This window comes from Oncorhynchus mykiss, chromosome 12, assembly GCF_057628025.1.
Source record: "Oncorhynchus mykiss isolate SJ-2025 chromosome 12, ASM5762802v1, whole genome shotgun sequence".
In the NCBI taxonomy this organism is placed as follows: domain Eukaryota; kingdom Metazoa; phylum Chordata; class Actinopteri; order Salmoniformes; family Salmonidae; genus Oncorhynchus; species Oncorhynchus mykiss.
In genome coordinates this window covers 19099598-19119828 of record NC_143033.1, presented here as the reverse complement: position 1 = coordinate 19119828, position 20231 = coordinate 19099598, and the positions used below count along the sequence as shown (strand labels likewise).

Genomic DNA, 20231 nt, shown 5'->3' with positions numbered 1-20231 from the left:
TTGAATATGTCCGTAAACACTCCAGCCAGCTGGTCTGCGCAAGCGACCAGGGTTAACACGCTTAAATGTCTTACTCACGTAAGAAGGAAGAAGGAAAGGAAAGCCCACAGTCCTTGGAAGCGCGCCGCGTCGATGGCACTGTGTTATCCTCTCAGTGGCCGAAGAAGATGTTTAGCTTGTCCGGAAGCAAGACGTCGGTCTCCATGACGTGGCTGGTGTTCCCTTTGTAGTAGGTGATTGTCTGTAGATCCTGCCACATACGTCTCATGTCTGAGGCGTTGAATTGCGACTCCACTTTGCCTTTATACTGACATTTTGCCTGTTTGAGAACCTTACTGAGGGAATAACTACACTGTTTGTATTTGGCCGTATTCCCAAACACCTTGCAATGATTAAAGGCGGTGGTTTGCGCTTTCAGATTTTAGCAAATCCTGCCATCTATCCACGGTTTCTGGTTAGGGTAGGCTTTAATAGTCACAGTGGGTACAACATCTCCTATACACTTCCTGATAAACTCAGTCACCATATCCGTGTATTTGTCGATGTTATTCTCAGAGGCAACGTGGAACATATCCCAGTCTGCGTGTTCAAAACAATCTTGAAGTCTGGATTCCAATTGGTCACCTCAACGTTGAATAGTTCTTTGCACGGGTACTTCCTGTTTGAGTTTCTGCCTATAGGAAGGGAGGAGCAAAATGGAGTCATGATCAGATTTCCCGAAGGGAGGGCGGGGGATGGCCTTGTAGGCATTTCGAAAAGCTGAGTAGCAGTGGTCTAATGTTTTCTCAAAGCGAGTGCTACAGTCAATGTTGGTAGATCCTCTTTAGCATTTTTCTCAAATTTGATTTGTTATAATTCCCAGCCATATGTGTTATTTCATAGTATTGATGTCTTCACTATTATTTTACAATATAGAAAATAGTAAAAATAAAGAAAAACCCTTGAATGAGTAGGCGTGTCCAAACTTTTGACTGGTACTGTACATACGCAGCAAGTGAGTTTCAAGCTTGGGTAAGCAAATTATCACCATAAAAATTCACCTTTATAATAAAAGCATTACATGCATAATCGCATTTGTCATCACTTTTGAGAATGGTGTTTTCTTGCAAATGAAACATTTGCACTTCGTCTACTGCCATGTGCGCATTGCTGAACTTAAAATGTGAAGAAATAGCCTAATAGTTTATCATCATTTTAAGCTAAACGTTCTCATCTGTTGCGTTAGGCTCATTGCTTTTAAAACATCTTTCTTGATGCTAGTGGTTATATTAATTTGGGATCTATCGCATCCCACAACTGTCCCAGACTATCTATTGAATATTTATTTCTCACACAGAATAGAATTTGGTCAACTTTTGTATTATGGGGGATAGTAGATTGACATAGGCTAGTGCTTTTGCTGTTCGTTAGGCCTACTCATCTTGTTGGCTAACTAAAAGTACATGTGGACAGTTCTTCCAATATGCAGCTGGGAAAATGTAGGCATTATCCAGTCCTTGTCAAATTATTAATGAGAGACTGATGAAGTGTGTACAGCCTTCGCAAAAAACAAAGCAGATCTCATGTCTTTCATGCAACTTTTTTCAAATCATTGTTAGAGTAGTTTCATGCAGCCTTAGAATATATAAAAAAATCTGAAACATATAGCTCAACATTTGTATCACAACTAAAGTTTCATAAATAACTCTAAATTTAGCATATAGAAGTACCTGTTCCTTTGTTAACCTCTCAACACAGAATAGACGCATGTGTGCACTCCCTCAAAACATTTGGAGAAAATACCCCTTCTATTTTATTCAGTTATGTTCAATTGAATTATTCATACTGTCAAACATACATACTGCCAAACATAAGGACAACTCAGAGTATGCAATTCTGTTCTTCTGAAATAAACCACCTATTCTTCATATAATGTTTCTTTAGACCTGTCTAAAATAAAGAATGGATTTATTGTGATGGTGTAGGCTATATTACAAGGATTTATTAGACTTAGACTCCTAGATCAGCACTCCTACTCTGAGAAGCTTTTTGGATACGGGCCCAGGGCTGTTTGAGCTGAAGGTCATTAAACTCTCACTATGTAGTTGAACATTTTACCAGAACTATACTGTAGCTACCTGGGCTTTTACAACATGCAATAACCACACTTCCCCATCATTGCATACAGACCAATAAAGCAATATCACCGCCTTTATAAAGGGAAAACCAGCTGTGTGGCAAACACAGATGCCTCTCTCCCAGACGAGCTAAACGCCTTTTACTCTTTCTTCGAGGTAAACAACAGCGATCCTCCTACGAGGGCCCCCGGTGCTCAACGGGATGTGTGCTCAGCCCCCTCCTGTACTCCATGTACACTCACGACTGTGTGGCCATGCACGACTCTAACACCATCATTAAGTTTGTCAGCGACAAGACGGGGGTGGGCCTTATTGCTGACGGTGACAAGACAGCCTACAGGGAGGAGGTTAGAGCCTTGGCAAAGGGGTGCCTGGGGAACAGCACCTCCCTCAATGTCAATAAAACCAAGGAGCTGATCATGAAATCCAGGAAATGGGGGAGGATCACACCACCATCTGCATCGACGGGGCTGCAGTGGACATCACAGAGGAACTGACATGGACCAATCACACCGACACTGTGGTGAAGAAGGCACCACAGTGCCTCTTCAACCTCAGCAGACTGAAGAAATGTGGCATGTGCCCTCAGATCCTCAAGAAGTTATACAGGTGCACCATCGAGAGGATCTTGACCGGCTGCATCACCGCCTGGTATGGCAACTGCACTGGCCTCGACCACAAAGTTCTACAGATGGTGGTGCGTTAGCCCAATACATTACTGGGGGCGAGCTCTCTTGTCTGAGGAAGTCCAGGGAGATCGTCAAGGACTCCAGTCACCCGAGCCATGGAATATTCAATCTGTTACCATCTGGCAAATGGTATCGGAGGATCGTGTCTTGGACCAACAGGCACTGAGACAGTTTCTACCATCAGGCTATCAGACTGTTGAACAGCTAGACCCTAGCTGTATAACTGCTCAGACCTGCACCACCAAGACTATCTGCACCACCAAGACTGTCTGCACCACCGAGACTGTTTACACCGACTCTCCACACATCCAACCTTTACACACAAGCACAGACACATACAACCACAAACAGCTTTGTTTTGGTAAAATGTCAGGACTTTTTGGAATGTAAATATGTTTGACCGTTAAAAATCCCTAACCCTTACCTTAACCCCAAAACCCTAAATCTAACCCTTAAGCTTAAAATAGCATTTTTAACAAATTCAGGACCTGAAAAAAGTCCTGACTTTTCAAAACAGTTCTTGTTTTCCTACCTTTTCAGGACATTTGGGTGAAATGTCAGGACATTGGGTTCCTGATAACGTAGGAAAACACCCACACACCCACATAGTCAACGCTACTGTTCTATTATATACTTTTATTAAACTGTGCGACCAAGACACAATCCACTTTACATTTGTAACAGAGTTATAGTTGATCATAGCACATTCATTATTTATATCGTATATCCTATTATGTACATATCAGTTTTATTACTATGCATACTACCTTCCTCTATTCATTGTTATTTTCCATATGGATTATTATTGATATCGATATTGTATCGCAATGTTCAGGGAGCTAGCATGTAAGCATTTCACTGCACCTTAGACCTGCTGTAAACTATGTCCGTCATTAATAAAATAGGATTTTATTTAATTTCATTCAAGTCTGCCTTGAGATAACTAACAGCCAACACAATGCTCTACTACCGTAAAAGGATTCCATCTTCTTGCCAGAAGTAGCGGACTAGAGCCATCAATGCTGCATCCAAGTTAAATGCATGGATGCAATACAGTTGAAGTCGGAAGTTTACATACACTTAGGTTGGAGTCATTAACTTCTTGGTGACAGAGGGGGCAGTACTGAGTAGCTTGGATAAATAAGGTGCCCAGAGTAAACTGCCTTCTACTCTGTCCCAGATGCTAATATATGCATATTATTAGTCGTATTGGATAGAAAACACTCTGAAGTTTCTAAAACTGTTTGAATGATGTCTGTGAGTATAACAGAACTCATATGGCAGGTGAAAACTTGAGAAAAATCCAACCAGGTAGTGGGAAATCTGAGGTTTGTAGTTTTTCAACTCTTTGCCATTCCAATATACAGTGTAAATGGGGTCATATTGCACTTCCTACGGCTTACACTAGATGTCAACAGTCTTTAGAACTTTGTTTGAGGCTTCTACTGTGAAGTGGGGGCGAATGAGAGGGGATAAAGCCAGGTGTCTGGCAGAGTGCCACATGCTCGTGAGGCGCGGTCTCGTTCCATTGCTTTTCTACAGACAATGGAATTCTCCGGTTGGAACATTATTGAAGATTTATGATAAAAAAAACATCCTAAAGATTGATTCTATACTTAGTTTGACAAGTTTCTACGACCTGTAATATAACTTTTTGAACTTTCCGTCCGACGTTCGGCTGGACCTGAACGCGTGTTTGGATTTGTTTACCAAACGCCCTAACAAAAGAAGCTATTTGAACATAAATTATGAACTTTATCAAACAAATAAAACATTTATTGTGGAACTGCGATTCCTGGGAGTGCATTCTGATGAAGATCATCAAAGGTAAGTGAATATTTATAATGCTATTTCTGACTAATGTTGACTACACAATATGGAGGATATCTTTTGGGCTGCTTTGTTGTCCAAACGCTGCACTCAGATTATTGCATTGTTTGCTTTTTCCGTAACGTTTTTTTTAATTTTATCTGACACAGCGGTTGCATTAAGGAGAAGTATATCTCTAATTCCATGTATAACACTTGTATTTTCATCAACATTTGTAATGAGCATTTCTGTAAATTCCAGAAGATGATGTCATGGCTTTAGAAGCTTCTGATAGGCTAATTGACATCATTTGAGTCAATTGGAGGTGTACCTGTGGATGTATTTCAAGGCCTACCTTCAAACTCAGTGCCTCTTTGCTGGACATCGTGCTTGAAAATCAAAAGAAATCAGCCAAGATCTCAGAAAACAATTTGTAGACCAACACAAGTCTGGTTCATCCTTGGGAGCAGTTTCCAAACGCCTGAAGGTACCACATTCATCTGTACAAACAATAGTACGCAAGTATAAACACCATGGGATCACGCAGCCGTCATACCGCTCAGGAAGGAGATGCATTCTGTCTCCTAGAGATGAACGTACTTTGGTGCGAAAAGTGCAAATCAATCCCAGAACAACAGCAAAGGACCTTGTGAAGATGCTGGAGGAAACAGGTACAAAAGTATCTACAACCTCAGTAAAACGAGTCCTATATCGACATAACCTGAAAGGCCGCTCAGCAAGGAAGAAGCCACTGCTCCGAAACCACCATTAAAAAAAGCCAGACTACCATTTGCAACTGCACATGGGGACAAAAATCGTACTTTTTGGAGAAATGTCCTATGGTCTGATGAAACAAAAATAGAACTGTTTAGCCATAATGGCTTGTTTGGAGGAAAAGGGGGAGGCTTGCAAGTCAAAGAACACCATCCCAACCGTGAAGCATGGGTGTGGCAGCATTATGTTGTGGGGGTGCTTTGCTGCAGGAGGGACTAGTGCACTTCACAAAATAGATGGCATCATGAGGTAAGAAAATGATGTGGATATATTGAAGGAACATCTCAAGACATCAGTCAGGAAGTTAAAGCTTGGTCGCAAATGGGTCCTCCAAATGGAGTTCCAAGTGGACAATGACCCCAAGCATTCTTGCAAGCAAAGTTGCGGCAAAATTGCTTAAGGACAACAAAGTCAAGGAATTGGAGTGGCCATCACAAAGCCCTGACCTCAATCCTATAGAAATTTTGTGGGCAGAACTGAAAAAGCATGTGCGCTCAAGGAGGCCTACAAACCTGACTCAGTTGCACCAGCTCTGTCAGGAGAAATGGGCCAAAATTCACCCAACTAATTGTGGGAAGCTTGTGGAAGGCTACCCGAAATGTTTGACCCAAGTTAAAACATTTAAAGGCAATGTTACCAAATACTAATTGAGTGTATGTAAACTTCTGACCCACTGGGAATGTGATGAAAGAAATAAAAGCTGAAATAAATAAATCATTCTCTCTACTATTATTCTGATATTTCACATTCTTAAAATAAAGTGGTGATCCTAACTGACCTAAGACAGGGAATTTTTACTCGGATTAAATGTCAGGAATAGTTTAAAACTGAGTTTAAATGTATTTGGCTAAGGTGTATGTAAACTTCTGACTTCAACTGTATGTTTGACCTGAAATGTATATATCTAAGTGATGTACAGTGGCCATTTTGCACCAGGACACCCATCATCCTATGTATGAACTATTTTGGTGGCAAGATGACGAGTCGACACAACCAATGGAACATGGCCAGACTGGGAATTCCACAAGGAAATCAGGGTCAGTATACAAATGTGTACTCTCTGAATCTTCAAATCAAATTTTATTGGTCACATACACCTGTTTAGCAGGTGTTATTGCGGGTGTAGCGAAATGCTTGTGCTTCTAGCCCCGACAGTGCTGTAATATCTAACAATTACACAACATAAACCCAATACACATAAATCTAGTAAAGGAATGGAATTAAGAATATGAAAATGTATGGACGAGCAAAGTCAGAGAAGGCACAGAATAAGATACAGTAGAATAGTATAGGATACAGTATATACATATTGACCATAAAAGGTTGAGAGCAAAACATTTGTAAATTAATGAAAGGGGCGTAACAAGAAAAACTTCCCAAAAGGATTCATTCAAGGCAGAAAAAAGTTTGAGCACTCAACAAAAAAGGCTAAAAATTATTTTCTCCATTGGTCAGGTTGAGTAAATCACCTGTAGTCATCCTGAACAAAGGATTAAATGGAGCAAATGAGTGCTCCAATTTAACACAACATTTTGCCTCAAATTAGTCCTTTTGGAAGTTTTTCTTGGTAAGCCCCTTAGATGGATTTTGGTCATTGTTGTCGAGCACCCCTCCCACTTTTCATTGTTTGCAGTAGCGCGGAGGCCTACCTGAACTCTCATTTGGAAAGTAAATGCACTCATTCTCAGACTTTTTTTCCACTAATGGTTCTTTTGACCAATTAGGTCAGCTCTGAAAAAGATCTGATGTGAAAAGATCTAATGTGATTGGTCAAAATGCCAATTAGTAGGGCAAAGTTTAGCATTGGTCTGCCTGTGTAAACACAGCAAGAGAGGCTGAAGGGGTGTGTGGCTGCTAGAGCCTGACACAATCCTCTAAAATATCCCTGAAAAAAAACAACTCAGTACATCCCTGCCAACAGATCAGCACCATTGGGACATGTTTCTGCATTTGGCATTCCTGGATTACAATCTTAGGGTTTATGTGAAAGTTAAGAACATTCACAACATAGCAAAAATAAGAAGTCCAAAGTACTTGGAATAGAAGATATTCCAGCTCTTTCCAGGCACATGCAATATCTGTTAATATAATTAACATTCTTACCAATTTTACCTAACAGCTCGAACAAGACTGATGACACACTTCAACTGAATAGAACACCAGAGACATGGTTAGAAGGGGGAAAAAAATGAATAACCAGCATTCTGTGCATCGGCGTCTGCTTTTGAATCCTTCACTACTTGCTATGTGAATAAAACCATTGAATGAACCAAGGATTATTCATGTGTGAAGCAAGGTGAGAGCTGAGTGCAGCAGAGGGCATGGTCTGTGTGAACCAAGGCTAAACCTGCTTTTCAGTCACAGGAACTCCATTCTCTCTCTGCATTATGACTACACTTGTTACACAAGGCTTGGTTTTTGACGTGTAATGTGCTTATGCCTTTTTCCTTCAGATTACTAAACACACACTATGAATCCACACTTTGTTCTGATGCTGAAAGCAGCTTTATAATGAAAACACAGACTAAAGCTGCTAAAGTCGCTGAAAAAGGAAATGTTTGTCTATAATGATATCCATAAAAAACACTAAAAACAATGGATTTGACCATCCTATGTAAGCATTATAAACTAACTATCAAAGTGTTATTCAACATCCTACAACTTCCTGGAAGGACGACTGGGACCCTGTGTGGGACGTTGAGTTCAACCCCCGACCCCCAGTCAAGCCAGGTGCTCATTTGATCTGCCACAGTATAATACAGATAGGCTAGATAAAGACACAGAGCTGACAGTGAATTTCTCTGTACTGTATCTCTGAAATGATTTACTATAGTCAGTCACATGGTGAAGTGAACATTTGAACCAATAACCTAACAGCATGGCTATAGTACTCTCTCTAACCCACTGCCCTGAATAATCATGGGATTAGCAGCCAATGTAAGGGCTGTAGTACTCTCTCTAACCCACTGTCCTGAATAATCATGGGATTAGCAGTCAATGTAAGGGCTGTAGTACTCTCTCTAACCCACTGCCCTGAATAATCATGGGATTAGCAGTCAATGTAAGGGCTGTAGTACTCTCTCTAACCCACTGCCCTGAATAATCATGATATTAGCAGCCAATGTAAGGGCTATAGTACTCTCTCTAACCCACTGCCCTGAATAATCATGGGATTAGCAGCCAATGTAAGGGCTATAGTCAGCATTGATGCGTTGTATGACTGCTAGGGAGCAAAACAGTTGCAAGCAGAAATAGCTCTTGTGATTGAAAACATTTGACTAATAAATGTATATTATTGATGTGTAATGAATATAGAAACGTCACAAAAATCACATGGCTGCACTAGTGCATGTGGAACTGTATCTAAATTAACAGCGCTGACCACTTTAATGCTGGAAGAAAAAGTATCTTACTCAAAATCCGGAATTACTTTCCAACAGCTTCTATTCTAGTTGCAGTAATTTGATTCTGAGCGGAAAAAAGAGACATCTGCTTTGTGTCTCAGACACGTTTTAATAGACAGACATTAATACTGTTTGTTTTTCTGCCTACTAAATGAATCTGAGGAGTAACCTCTACATCTGTGAATATAGCCGCAGAGTTACCAGCTAAACATGAAATGTTCTTTTCCACAACTGAATAAAATAGAAACACATGGATGGTAGACTTGTAACACTTTGCATGGAAACAAAGTCATAATCATTATATGTGAAAAACCCACAAAAAAATGGAACAATAACAAGAGGCTAAGTCACACCCTGTATGTAAAACCAGCAACTGCTCTCTGTCTCTGTCTCTCTCTCTCGCTCTCTCTCCCTCTCTCTCTGTCTCTCTCTCTCGCTGTCTCTCTGGCTGTCTCTCTCTCTCTCTCTCTCTCGCTCTCTCTCTCTCTCTCTCTCTCTCTCTCTCTCTGTTTCTGCCTATGTCTCTGACTCTCTGTCTTTCTATCTCTGACATTCCACGATAGAGTCAGGTCCATTTTCCTTTTCCACCTCTGTGTAACTAGTACCGTTGAATTCATGTAGATGCGTGCTGCTTGTGACGCCGGGCTGAGGGGCGTAAGTGCCTTCCTTACTCATGAGCCTCTGACTCTGTCAGAAGAGTACAGCACTGTTCAATGAGCCCAACCAAATTGAGTATGGAAAAATCAGGGTATAGGAGCAGATCTAAATCTCCCTAATGATGCCCCATCCTTCACTTATCTTCACTTGAAGATAACGTCCTCAGTACTCAGTAATACAGTACCAGTCAAAAGTTTGGACATACCTACTAATTAAAGGGTTTGTATTCATTTTTACTATTTTCTACATTGTATAATAATAGTGCATACATCAAAACTATGAAATAACACATATGGAATCATGTATTAACAAAAAAAAGCATTAAACAAATCAAAATATATTTTATATTTGACATTCTTCAAAGTACCCACCCTTTGCCTTGATGACAGCTTTGCACACTCTTGGTATTCTCTCAACCAGATTCATGAGGTAGTCATCTGGAATGCATTTCAATTAACAGGTGTGCCTTGTTAAAAGTTAATTTGTGGAATTTCTTTCCTTCTTAATGCGTTTAAGCCAGTTGTGTTGTGACATGGCAGGGGTGGTATACAGAAGATAGCCCTATTTGGAAAAAGACCAAGTCCACATTACGTCAAGAACAACTCAAATAAGCAAAAAGAAACGACAGTCCATCATTACTTAAAGACATGAAGGTCAATCAATCCGGAAAATGTCAAGAACTTTGAACGTTTCTTCAACTGCAGTCGCAAAAACCATCAAGCGCTATGATGAAACTGGCTCTCATGAGGACCGCCACAGGAAAGGAAGACCCAGAGTTACCTTTGCTGCAGGGGATAAGTTCATTAGAGTTACCAGCCTCAGAAATTGCAGCCCAAATAAATGCTTCACAGAGTTCAAGTAACAGACACATCTCAACATCAACTGTTCAGAGGAGACTGAGTGAATCAGGCCTTCATGGTCGAATTGCTGCAAAGAAACCACTACTAAAGGACACCAATAAGAAGAGGAGACTTGCTTTGGCCAAGAAACAGGAGCAATGAACATTAGACTGGTGGAAATCTGTCCTTTGGTTTGATGAGTCCAAATTTGAAATGTTTGGTTCTAACTGACGAGTCTTTGTGAGACGCAGAGTAGGTAAACGGATGATATCCACATGTGTGGTTCCCACTGTTAAACATGGAGGAGGAGGTGTGATGGTATGGGGGTGCTTTGCTGGTGACACTGTCAGTGATTTATTTAGAATTCAAGGCACACCTAACCAGCATGGCTACCACTGCATTCTGCAACAATACGCCATCCCATCTGGTTTACGTATAGTGGGACTATCATTTGTTTTTCAACCGGACAATGACCCAACACACCTCCAGGCTGTGTAAGGGCTCTTTGACCAAGAAGGGGAGTGATGGAGTGCTGCATCAGATGACCTGACCTCCTAGTGGTTAGAGCGTTGGGCCAGTAACCGAAAGGTTGCTAGATCGAATCCCTGAGCTAACAAGGTAAAATAAATCTGTCGTTCTGCCCCTGAACAAGGCAGTTAACCCACTGTTCCCTGGTAGGCCGTCACTGTAAATAAGAATTTGTTCTTAACTGACTTGCCTAGTTAAATAAAGCTACAAAAATAATAAATAAAATAAAATAAATAAAAATCAACCTCAACCCAATTGAGATGGTTTGGGATGAGCAGCCAACAAGTTCTCAGCATATGTGGGAACTCCTGTTGGAAAAGCATTCCAGGTGAAGCTGGTTGAGAGAATGCCAAGAGTATGCAAAGCTGTCATCAAGGCAAAGGGTGGCTACTAAAATATATTTCGATTTGTTTAACACTTTTTTGGTTACTACATGATTTCATGTGTTATTTCATAGTTTTGATGTCGTCACTATTCTCCTACAATGTAGAAATAGTAAAAATAAAGAAAAACCCTTGAATGAGTAGGTGTGTCCCAAACTTTTGACTGGTACTGTATGTGCTGCTTCAAGGCTTTCCTAATGTTTTCTTCCTTCCCCTCATTCAGAGCAGAGCTAAATGTGTTATGTGTACTGAAAGATGAGGGGAAAAGATGAGGCTGTTTGTCTATAAATGTCACGACTTCCTTGTACGGGCGGCATTCGGTGGTCGACGTCACCGGTCTTCTTGCCATCCTGATCCATCTTTCATTTTCCATTGGTTTTATCTTGATTTTCTACACACCTGTTTTTCATTATCCAATTACATGTTCTTGTACTTAACCCTCTGTTTCCCCCATGTTTGTTATGCGTGATTATTTCTATGTTCAGTTCGGTTCCTGATGGCTGGTTTTTCGACGGGTGCTGTGTTTACCGGTGCGTAATTATTACCGTTGGTTTTGGTCAAGTGTATTTGTTTACCTTGTGCTTTTATTGTTTGAGTAAAGTACGTTGCTCACTCATTTTGCTCTCCTGCGCCTGACTTCATGCACCAGCTACACTCCGCTTCTGACAATAAAAACACCTCATAACAGCGCTGAACCACGGATAACTAAGAAAACTGTTAAAATAACACAGACATTCAACACATTTAATATTCAACATCTCGAAATCTGATCTAAATATGAATTATTTGATTACCCTGATGGGAGTTGGAGAATAACCAGATTTTTCCAAATGTTTTTGGCAATGTCTCAACTTAGATGTTTAAAAATGTATTTTAAGTAAGATTAGACAACAGAGATTCCGCATAACCCACCTACCTAAGAGAAGATGATGCACCTGTACCTGAGAGAGAATTATCTTAATTCAGGGCTAGTTGATAAAAGGGAGGACATGGGTGGGTGGTCCAGTATCAGTTCCTTACCTGAGCGCGATGGAGGTCCCGTTGACAGATCCAGAGTAGTGTCTGGTGGGGCCATAGCTCCCCTGGCGTACGTATCTCTCATCACCACAACACAGTATCATGAGGAAGGCCCGTCTGAAGGCCCGGTTCAGGAAGGCGTAGAGAAAGGGGTTAAGGCCAGAGTTAATATAGCCAAGCCACAGCCAGGCGGTCCACATCTGCCAGGGCACACTGTAGTGGATGAAGGGGTCCACCACGTTGGTGATGAAGAAGGGGGCCCAGCAGAGACAGAAGCAGCCCATGATGACAGCCAGGGTCTTGGCAGCCTTGGTCTCTATGCGCATGCGACTGGAGCCCTGCTGCTCGGAGCTGAGGTAGTGCTGGGGGGGTGCCGAGTAGGGGGCGGAGCCTGCCCGCTGCAGCGTGCCAATCTGACGCACGTGGCCCATGGCAGTGACGTAGATGCGCTGGTAGGCCAGGACCATGAGGCTCAGGGGAACGTAGAAGGCCACGGCGGAGCAGATGAGAGCATACGGACGGTTCACCACGAATACACAGTTGGTCTCGTTGCTGTTGCCGCTAAACTTCCTCTGCTCTATCTGAAGGCAGTGTGCAGAGAGAACAATCCATTAACAAGTCGATCCACATACAGGAAGAGACATGCACGTTCTGTAGTATCCACATCCACATATGCAATAGTTACACACATGTTTCTCATTCAACCAACAGTATATAAGTAGAGAGAGTGCAACGACTGACTGCCTAATGCCCATTTCCTGACTCTCTTATAACAAACTTCGAACAGGTATTATTTGTGTTCATAAACTGGTAGCTGTGGATTGTGCTCAGCACTGACTTACAGTAGGTCTCAGAGCAAGAGGCTGTATGCCTGGTGTTTATGTCTGTCTATGTAAATGGTATTAGTAGCTTTAGTCTTATGATTATTGAGTGCATGGAGAAGGCCTCCATTTGACAGAGGGAAGTTTTTTCAGGTGTCAAAGGTGAAACAATGAGTCATAGTGCTGTTTTTAGAACTATAAAAGGGCTTGTGTAAGTTTGCTCTTCCCAAAGAGCATGATGCTTGAACTGACTACTACATCCCCATCCCATGAATTTGAAATATGTTATGCTTGTTGGTTTAACCATGTGTCCTTCACTTAACATGTGACATTTTCAAGGATCAACAAAATTTAGTATTTAGTATAAAAAGGATTTAGATGTAATGAATAAGACTAAAGAGCAAGCCACTGTCTGTAGTAAAACCATCAGACAGACAGGAAGAACATAGCTGCTTATAGACTTACAATGTCCTCTATGCCGATGGCGTGCCAACTTTGCATGATGGGAAGGAAGGAGATGAAGGAGGGGATGACCCAGCATCCTCCCAGCATCAGGGCCACTCTCAAGGGCGTCATTTTATTCCTGTACACCAGCGGTTGGCAGCAGATTGCGTAGTACCTATCAATAGAATATAACAACATTATAACAACATTATAACAACATCCACAACATCATAGATTCAACTGAGGTAAAAAAACATAATATATTGATGGTGTTTTTCTGAATTCTATCTACAGGCCACAAATATCTACCTAATATGTACATACCAAAATATTGCCAGTGGTGACTCATACCTAATTTCGTTTTCTTTAAAATAATCTCATGACTTGCATAACCAAATAATAAACAAAATTCACATCCTATTGAATTCACCATGTATGGTGGCTTTAGCCCTTAGTACATATTTTGGTATGTACATATTAGGTAGATATTTGTGGACAATAGTGTCCAAAATATTAGCAACACCTTCCAAATATTGAGTTGCACCCACTTTTGTCCTCAGAACAGTCTCAATTCGTCAGGGCATGGACTCTACAAGGTGTCGAAAGTGTTACACAGGGATGCTGGCCCATGTTGACTCCAACACTTCCACAGTTGTGTCAAGTTTGCTGGATGTCCTTTGAGTGGTGGACCATTTTTGATACACACAAGAAACTGTTGAGCGTGAAAAGCATTGCGGTTCTTGACACACTCAATCCGGTGCGGCTTGCACCTACTACCATATCCTGTTCAAAGGTACTTAAATATTTTGTCTTGCCCATTCACCCTCTGAATGGCACACATACACAATCCATGTCTCAATTGTCTCAAGGCTTATAAATATATATTTTTTACCTGTCTCCTCCCCTTCATCTACGCTGATTGAAGTGGATTTAATAAGTGACATCAATAAGGGATCATAGCTTTCACCTGGATTCACAAGCAGTGACTCATCACTTCATATGCTACTTTAAAAAAGATAAGCATAATTCTAACAACCAATCAGGCCTCTTGTCATGACTCATGTCTCATATTTCCACCCAGGGAAGCTAAAAGAATGATTAGTCCTGTGGAGAAGCAGAAATCATATTTGTGTTTGGAGTGAGGGGCTGAGCTAGCAGGTGACTCACTGCAGTGGCTTTTCACTGTATGGTGCAGGACAAGACAACATAGCTGCTCATCTGTCAGCCATGACAGGCTGCCATATGCTATGGACAAAGGACAAAGAGGTGCTCGAGGGCCATCCAAGGCACATGCTAATTCTAATACAGCTGGGTGCTAACAGAGGCGTACGGCTATTAGGCCGAACGGATGCATCAAGGTGAATGGGATAGGCGCGTGGAAAAAGTTAGCAATAGCTGGCTGACATATTTACAAATGTTTACATGAGTAAAGGTATGTTTTTCACTATATTCATTGCTCACCTGTCCAGTGCTATGCAGCACAGGTGTAGGATAGATGCAGTGGTCAGCAGCACGTCCAGTGAGGTCCGAACCAGACAGAATATCTCCCCGTACCGCCACTGACTTGTGGTCAACTCAATGGCTGCAAACGGCATGACAACCACAGCAACCAGGAGGTCTGCAAACGCTAAAGACACTATGAAGTAATTGGTCTTCTTTTTCCTAGAGGGAGACGAGGAACAAAAACATTTTGATTTATTTCCAGAAAGGCACATGAGTTGAATGTAAAGATAATTATATTTTTGTTATCTGTTAGAATTGTCAACTGATCTGCACAAGACAGAGCAAACCTAATGACCCTTTAATACCATATCGCTAAACATAAAACATGACAGAAAGGATGCCAGTGCCGGATGTAAAAACAGCTACTTAGTTTGTCTCCAAATAGCTAGGAAGTGGCCTGTTCATCAGTCTGTCCATCACACGCCCTACTTCAATTGAATTCTGATCAATCATCTTTTGGTACATCATTTCATATACAGAACCAGTCAAAAGTTTGGACACACCTAATCATTCAAGGGTTTACTTTTACTATTTTCTATATTGTAGAATAATAGTGAAGACATCAAAACTATGAAATAACACATGAAATCATGATGTAACCAAAGAAGTGTTAAACAAATCAAAACATATTTTTTATTTTAGATTCTTCAAAGTAGCCACCCTTGCACACGCTTGGCATTCTCTCAACCAGCTTCATGGGGTAGTCACCTGAAATGCTTTTCCAACAGTCTTGAAGAAGTTCCCACATATGCTGAGCACTTGTTGGCTGCTTTTCCTTCACTCTGCTGTCCAACTCATCCCAAACCATCTCAATTGGGTTGAGAACGGGTGATTGTGGAGGCCAGGTCATCTGATGCAGCACTCCATCACTCTCCTTCTTGGTCAAATAGCCCTTACACAGCCTGTAGGTGTGTTTTGGGTCATTGCTTGTATTTCTTGGCCCAAGCAAGTCTCTTCTTCTTATTGGTGTCCTTTAGTAGTGGTTTATTTGCAGCAATTCAACCACGACGGCCTGATTCAAGCAGTCCCCTCTGAACAGTTGATGTTAAGATGTGTTTGTTACTTGAACTCTGTGAAGCATTTATTTGGGCTGCAAACTGAGGTACCGTTAATTGACGATATCTGGGGCTGGTAACTCTAATGAACTTATCCCCTGCAGCAAAAGTAACTCTGGGTCTTCCGTTCCTGTGGCAGTCTTCATGAGAGACAGTTTCATCATAACACTTGATGGTTTTTGCGACTGCACTTGAAGAAAGTTCTTGAAATGTTCCGTATTGACTGACCTTCATGTCCTCTAAAGTAATGATGGACTGTCATTTCCCTTTGCTTATTTGAGTTGTTCTTGCCATAATATGGACTTGGTCTTTTACCAAATAGGGATATCTTCTGTATACCACCCCTACCCTGTCACAACACAACTGATTGGCTCAAACGCATTAAGATGAAATAAATGATGATGAACTTCACAGGGTGGTGAAAGTGCAAGGCGGTGAGCTTGATGCTCCTTTCCAATAAATATTGAAGGTCTTATTCTGGTGACATGATGATCGATCCTTGGCCGCCGTTTGACAAATAAAAAGAATCATATTATTTTACCATAATAATCTCAGCATGTAAACTATGCGTGCGCTCTAGCCAACAGCATTCAATCTGTACCCTGTGCGCTGTTGGCTAGAGCACACGTGCCAAACCCAGAGTGGGCACACTCACTATATAAAGCAACATTTTTCATGAGAAAACCATCAGTAAAGTTGAAAATGCCATTTAACTTGTATTTTTTATCCGGTACATGGGAATTTAACAGTATTTTTATGTGAACTACATCATCACGCACAGCCCTTTTGGGATCCCGAGTGGCGCAGCGGTCTAAGGCACTGCATCCCAGTGCTAGAAGCATCACTACAGACCCTGGTTCGATCCTGGGCTGTATCACAACCGGCCATGATTGGGAGTCCCATAAGGCGGCGCACAATTGGCCCAGTGTCGTCCGGGTTAAGGTTCGACCGGGGTAGGCAGTCATTGTAAATAAGAATTTGTTCTTAACAGACTTGCCTAGTTAAATAAAGGTTAAATTAAATTAAAATAAAATGTATCTGCAATAAGTCAATTTGATGGAAACATCTCTGGTGGGAAAATGCGCATATGTTTTTATCCTGATTTTAGAATATTTGCATGAAAATCTATTGTCAATCGGATGAAAAACCACACTCTAAAGAGGTCACATTTTTTCCTCTGACAACTTTTATTTGACAGAATGTGACTTACATGTAAACAGGAAGTGTGCTTACCGCAGTTGTCTGTCCTTGCAGAGCGCCACCATCACCAGCAGGTTCCCCAGAACAGTCATGATGATGATGATGGTGAGGAAGATGGTGAGAATGATCCTCTCCAGCGAGTTCAGCACTTGCTCCGTGTTTGCTACTTCATCGACTGAACTACACAATCAAACAATGATGGTTATTGAGTTCATCATCATCATCACATAATTTCAAATGTGACTAATGAATACAGTAATGCATTAGATACAAGCACAACTCAATCATGACACATGTATAAATGAAGATCTTTCATAGAAAAATATATAATTTTCTGAGTGGCCTTTAGATGTTTAATGTTGATCATCACATGTTCCACTGTGTGTTCTTACTGATCAGGTGGGTGTGATTCTGTGGCCATCACTGTTCATCTGCATGGAGTTTGCTAGAGGAGAGTCCTCCACACAAAATGCTGTGGCCCTGAGGACAAACACAACCAGGCCCATTCATCACAGCTCCAATACAAACACTGTGAATTATTCAAGTCTACAGCTCTAATCCTGTATGATGGTAATGTTACCCACTCTAAACCTGTCTCGTACGCATGTAACAATGGCTGTTTAGAGGACTTCTTTATCAGTTTTGAATATTATTAACTCAGAAGTCCAGGAAAGTGGTGTTGTCTTATAGCAAACAGTTACAAAGTTCCTGTCATAACCCACCATATCTAAAGTGTGTGAGGTTTACCTCATGTTACAGTATCATATTCTCTATGTCAACATAGTTGAGAATCCCCGTCTATGGTCAACGTTTGGCCAACAGTTTTCTTACCACAAGTAAACTTCCTTGAAGCAGACTTGAGATAGGACAGCTACAATAGATAACCAGTACAGTCTGAGAAGGGCTTGAATCCAGGGTCTGGATCCCTCAGACTTTAACAAAACAATAGTGAAAGAGCAAACAGAGGGCAGTGGTTGCATGTATCTGCACAGCGTGCTTATGACCCACAAATCTCCCCTCCACACAAAGCTTAGGGGCCTGACAGCACACATAGACACACAAGCACACGTGCGCACTGTGCACCCACACACACACCTTACAGAACAAACACAACCCACACAGCCAGCGGAATGAGACAATATTTGCCATATCTGTATGTCAACGGCATAAAAGAGAGCAGAGAAAGTTCAGACAATGGCACTATTTTCTTTGACCCAGTATTTCCCTAGATTTTCCGATCATAAATGTGTCATTTGTTAGACAGGGAGTTGAGATGAACAGGAAGATTTCCTTACACAACATGAGGAAGGGAGAAGGGTTTTGGCACATTATTATGAACATGGAGTCCTCTGTGGCCAAATCACACCTCAGCCTCCGGAGAGGGAGCAGTGGGTCCAAGTCACACAGGAGTGCTCTGCCTGGAGCCCCTGCTGGATAAATACATGCGGAGAGTGAGAGTGAGGTGGGAGTATGCTGAGATCCAAGTGGGTAAATACATGAGAGGACTGAGGTGTATGCTATTTTAGAAGACTCCTCATTCCAATGGAGATCACACTCTTAAGCACAGCTCTTCAAAACAAAGGCATGCCTCCCATATTGGATTTCTCCATAATCTGCCAGGCTTCAGTACTCCATGAATTTTGCAGCCTCAGAGTGGGATGACAGTCCGACAGCTTCTGATGGAATGATGGACCATACCAGAGCAACTATATCCTCACAAGTTACATTTATAAGCATGTAATCACATTGGAATGACTGTCATTCTATAGCATTCCAAGAGTTGTATAAAAAAAATGTAGGTAAATAAATATACAATCATTTGACACTGTCTTCACAAATCCCAGTTTGAGATCTAGTTATCCTTAATCCTAAACTGGAACATAAAGTACACATCTTACAAAGTGCAGACGCATTCCAGGAACATAAACACTTGACTTGGCGATGGCATCACAGTCTATTTCACAATGCTCACATTGAGTCCTCGAAACACTCTCTCTGGGAATTTTATTCATGTAAGGCTTTTCTTTTGTGTTCAAATACTTCAGAGAAGTATATTAACTTCTCATTCCAAGGCTTTGAGGCAAAGAAACACAGTCATGGTTGAGCATAAAAACAGTCTGAAGCCATTGAAATTAATAGCTTGTCGGAGTCAAGTCCTCAGCAAGCACTACAATAGTTTAGAACAGGAATGTCAAGCAGAATGTATCCAAAGCACTGCAATCCTGTGAAATAACTGCCATCCTTGCAATTACAAGAACCAAGATATTTGCAGATGATTATGCCATGAATACAAATACAACTTACTGTAAAAGCCTTGAATGAATCCCAATTCATTTACCAGTGCCTCCATATAAATAATTAGCAAGTAGATACTCCAAAACAACTTCACACATAATTTCACAAATCTTGCTTTAAGAGGTCTGGCATGCTGTGGATTTACATGCGAGGAGGAGGAGGGTAAAATCTGGCCACTGGCAGCTTGGACTCCTCCATGACACCACTGTAGTGCTCTCGTTGCTCAATGGGCGAGGTTCCTCTTATCATATCCACAACCAATACATTCCAGAAAACACAAACAGACATTATATTGAAAAGCACGTTCCTTGTCTTTGAAAATTGTAATATACACTGAGTATACCAAACATTAGGAACAACTTCCGAATAATGAGTTGCTTTATCGACACTGATTGAAGTGAATTTAACAAGTGACATCAATAAGGGATCATATCTTTCACCTGGATTCACCTGGTCAGTCTATGTCATGGAAAGAGCAGGTGTTCTTAATGTTTAGTACACTCAGTGTAGTTCAACTGGTATTGGATAAATAAAATACAATTGTTTACTACTAAAATCCATGAAAATAACACTTGTTGCCTTTGTTCATTTTCATCCGTGGTCCCAGAATAAAAATAAAGGATTTCAAATCTGGGCAATTCACTTTCCAGTGTGTTCAGGGCACACTTTTGTCCCAACAAATTCAGCCAAGGAGCC

At 41.2% G+C, this 20231-nt stretch overlaps 1 protein-coding gene across 1 annotated transcript in view; it reads right to left on the bottom strand.

The window, feature by feature from the left end:
* si:dkey-247m21.3 (5-hydroxytryptamine receptor 4) overlaps window positions 1–18102 on the bottom strand; it is a 41041-nt gene extending 22939 nt beyond the window's left edge. Inside the window, exons 1-5 of the mRNA XM_021622905.3 lie at window positions 17633–18102; window positions 17274–17420; window positions 14944–15144; window positions 13504–13657; window positions 12221–12798 (exon numbers count right to left, since the gene is read on the bottom strand). Coding sequence (XP_021478580.1) covers window positions 12221–12798; window positions 13504–13657; window positions 14944–15144; window positions 17274–17420; window positions 17633–17661 — 1109 coding nt within the window. The 5' untranslated portion in view covers window positions 17662–18102. The remainder of the gene's footprint in view (window positions 1–12220; window positions 12799–13503; window positions 13658–14943; window positions 15145–17273; window positions 17421–17632) is intronic.
* Between the last annotated feature and the right edge of the window lie 2129 nt (window positions 18103–20231).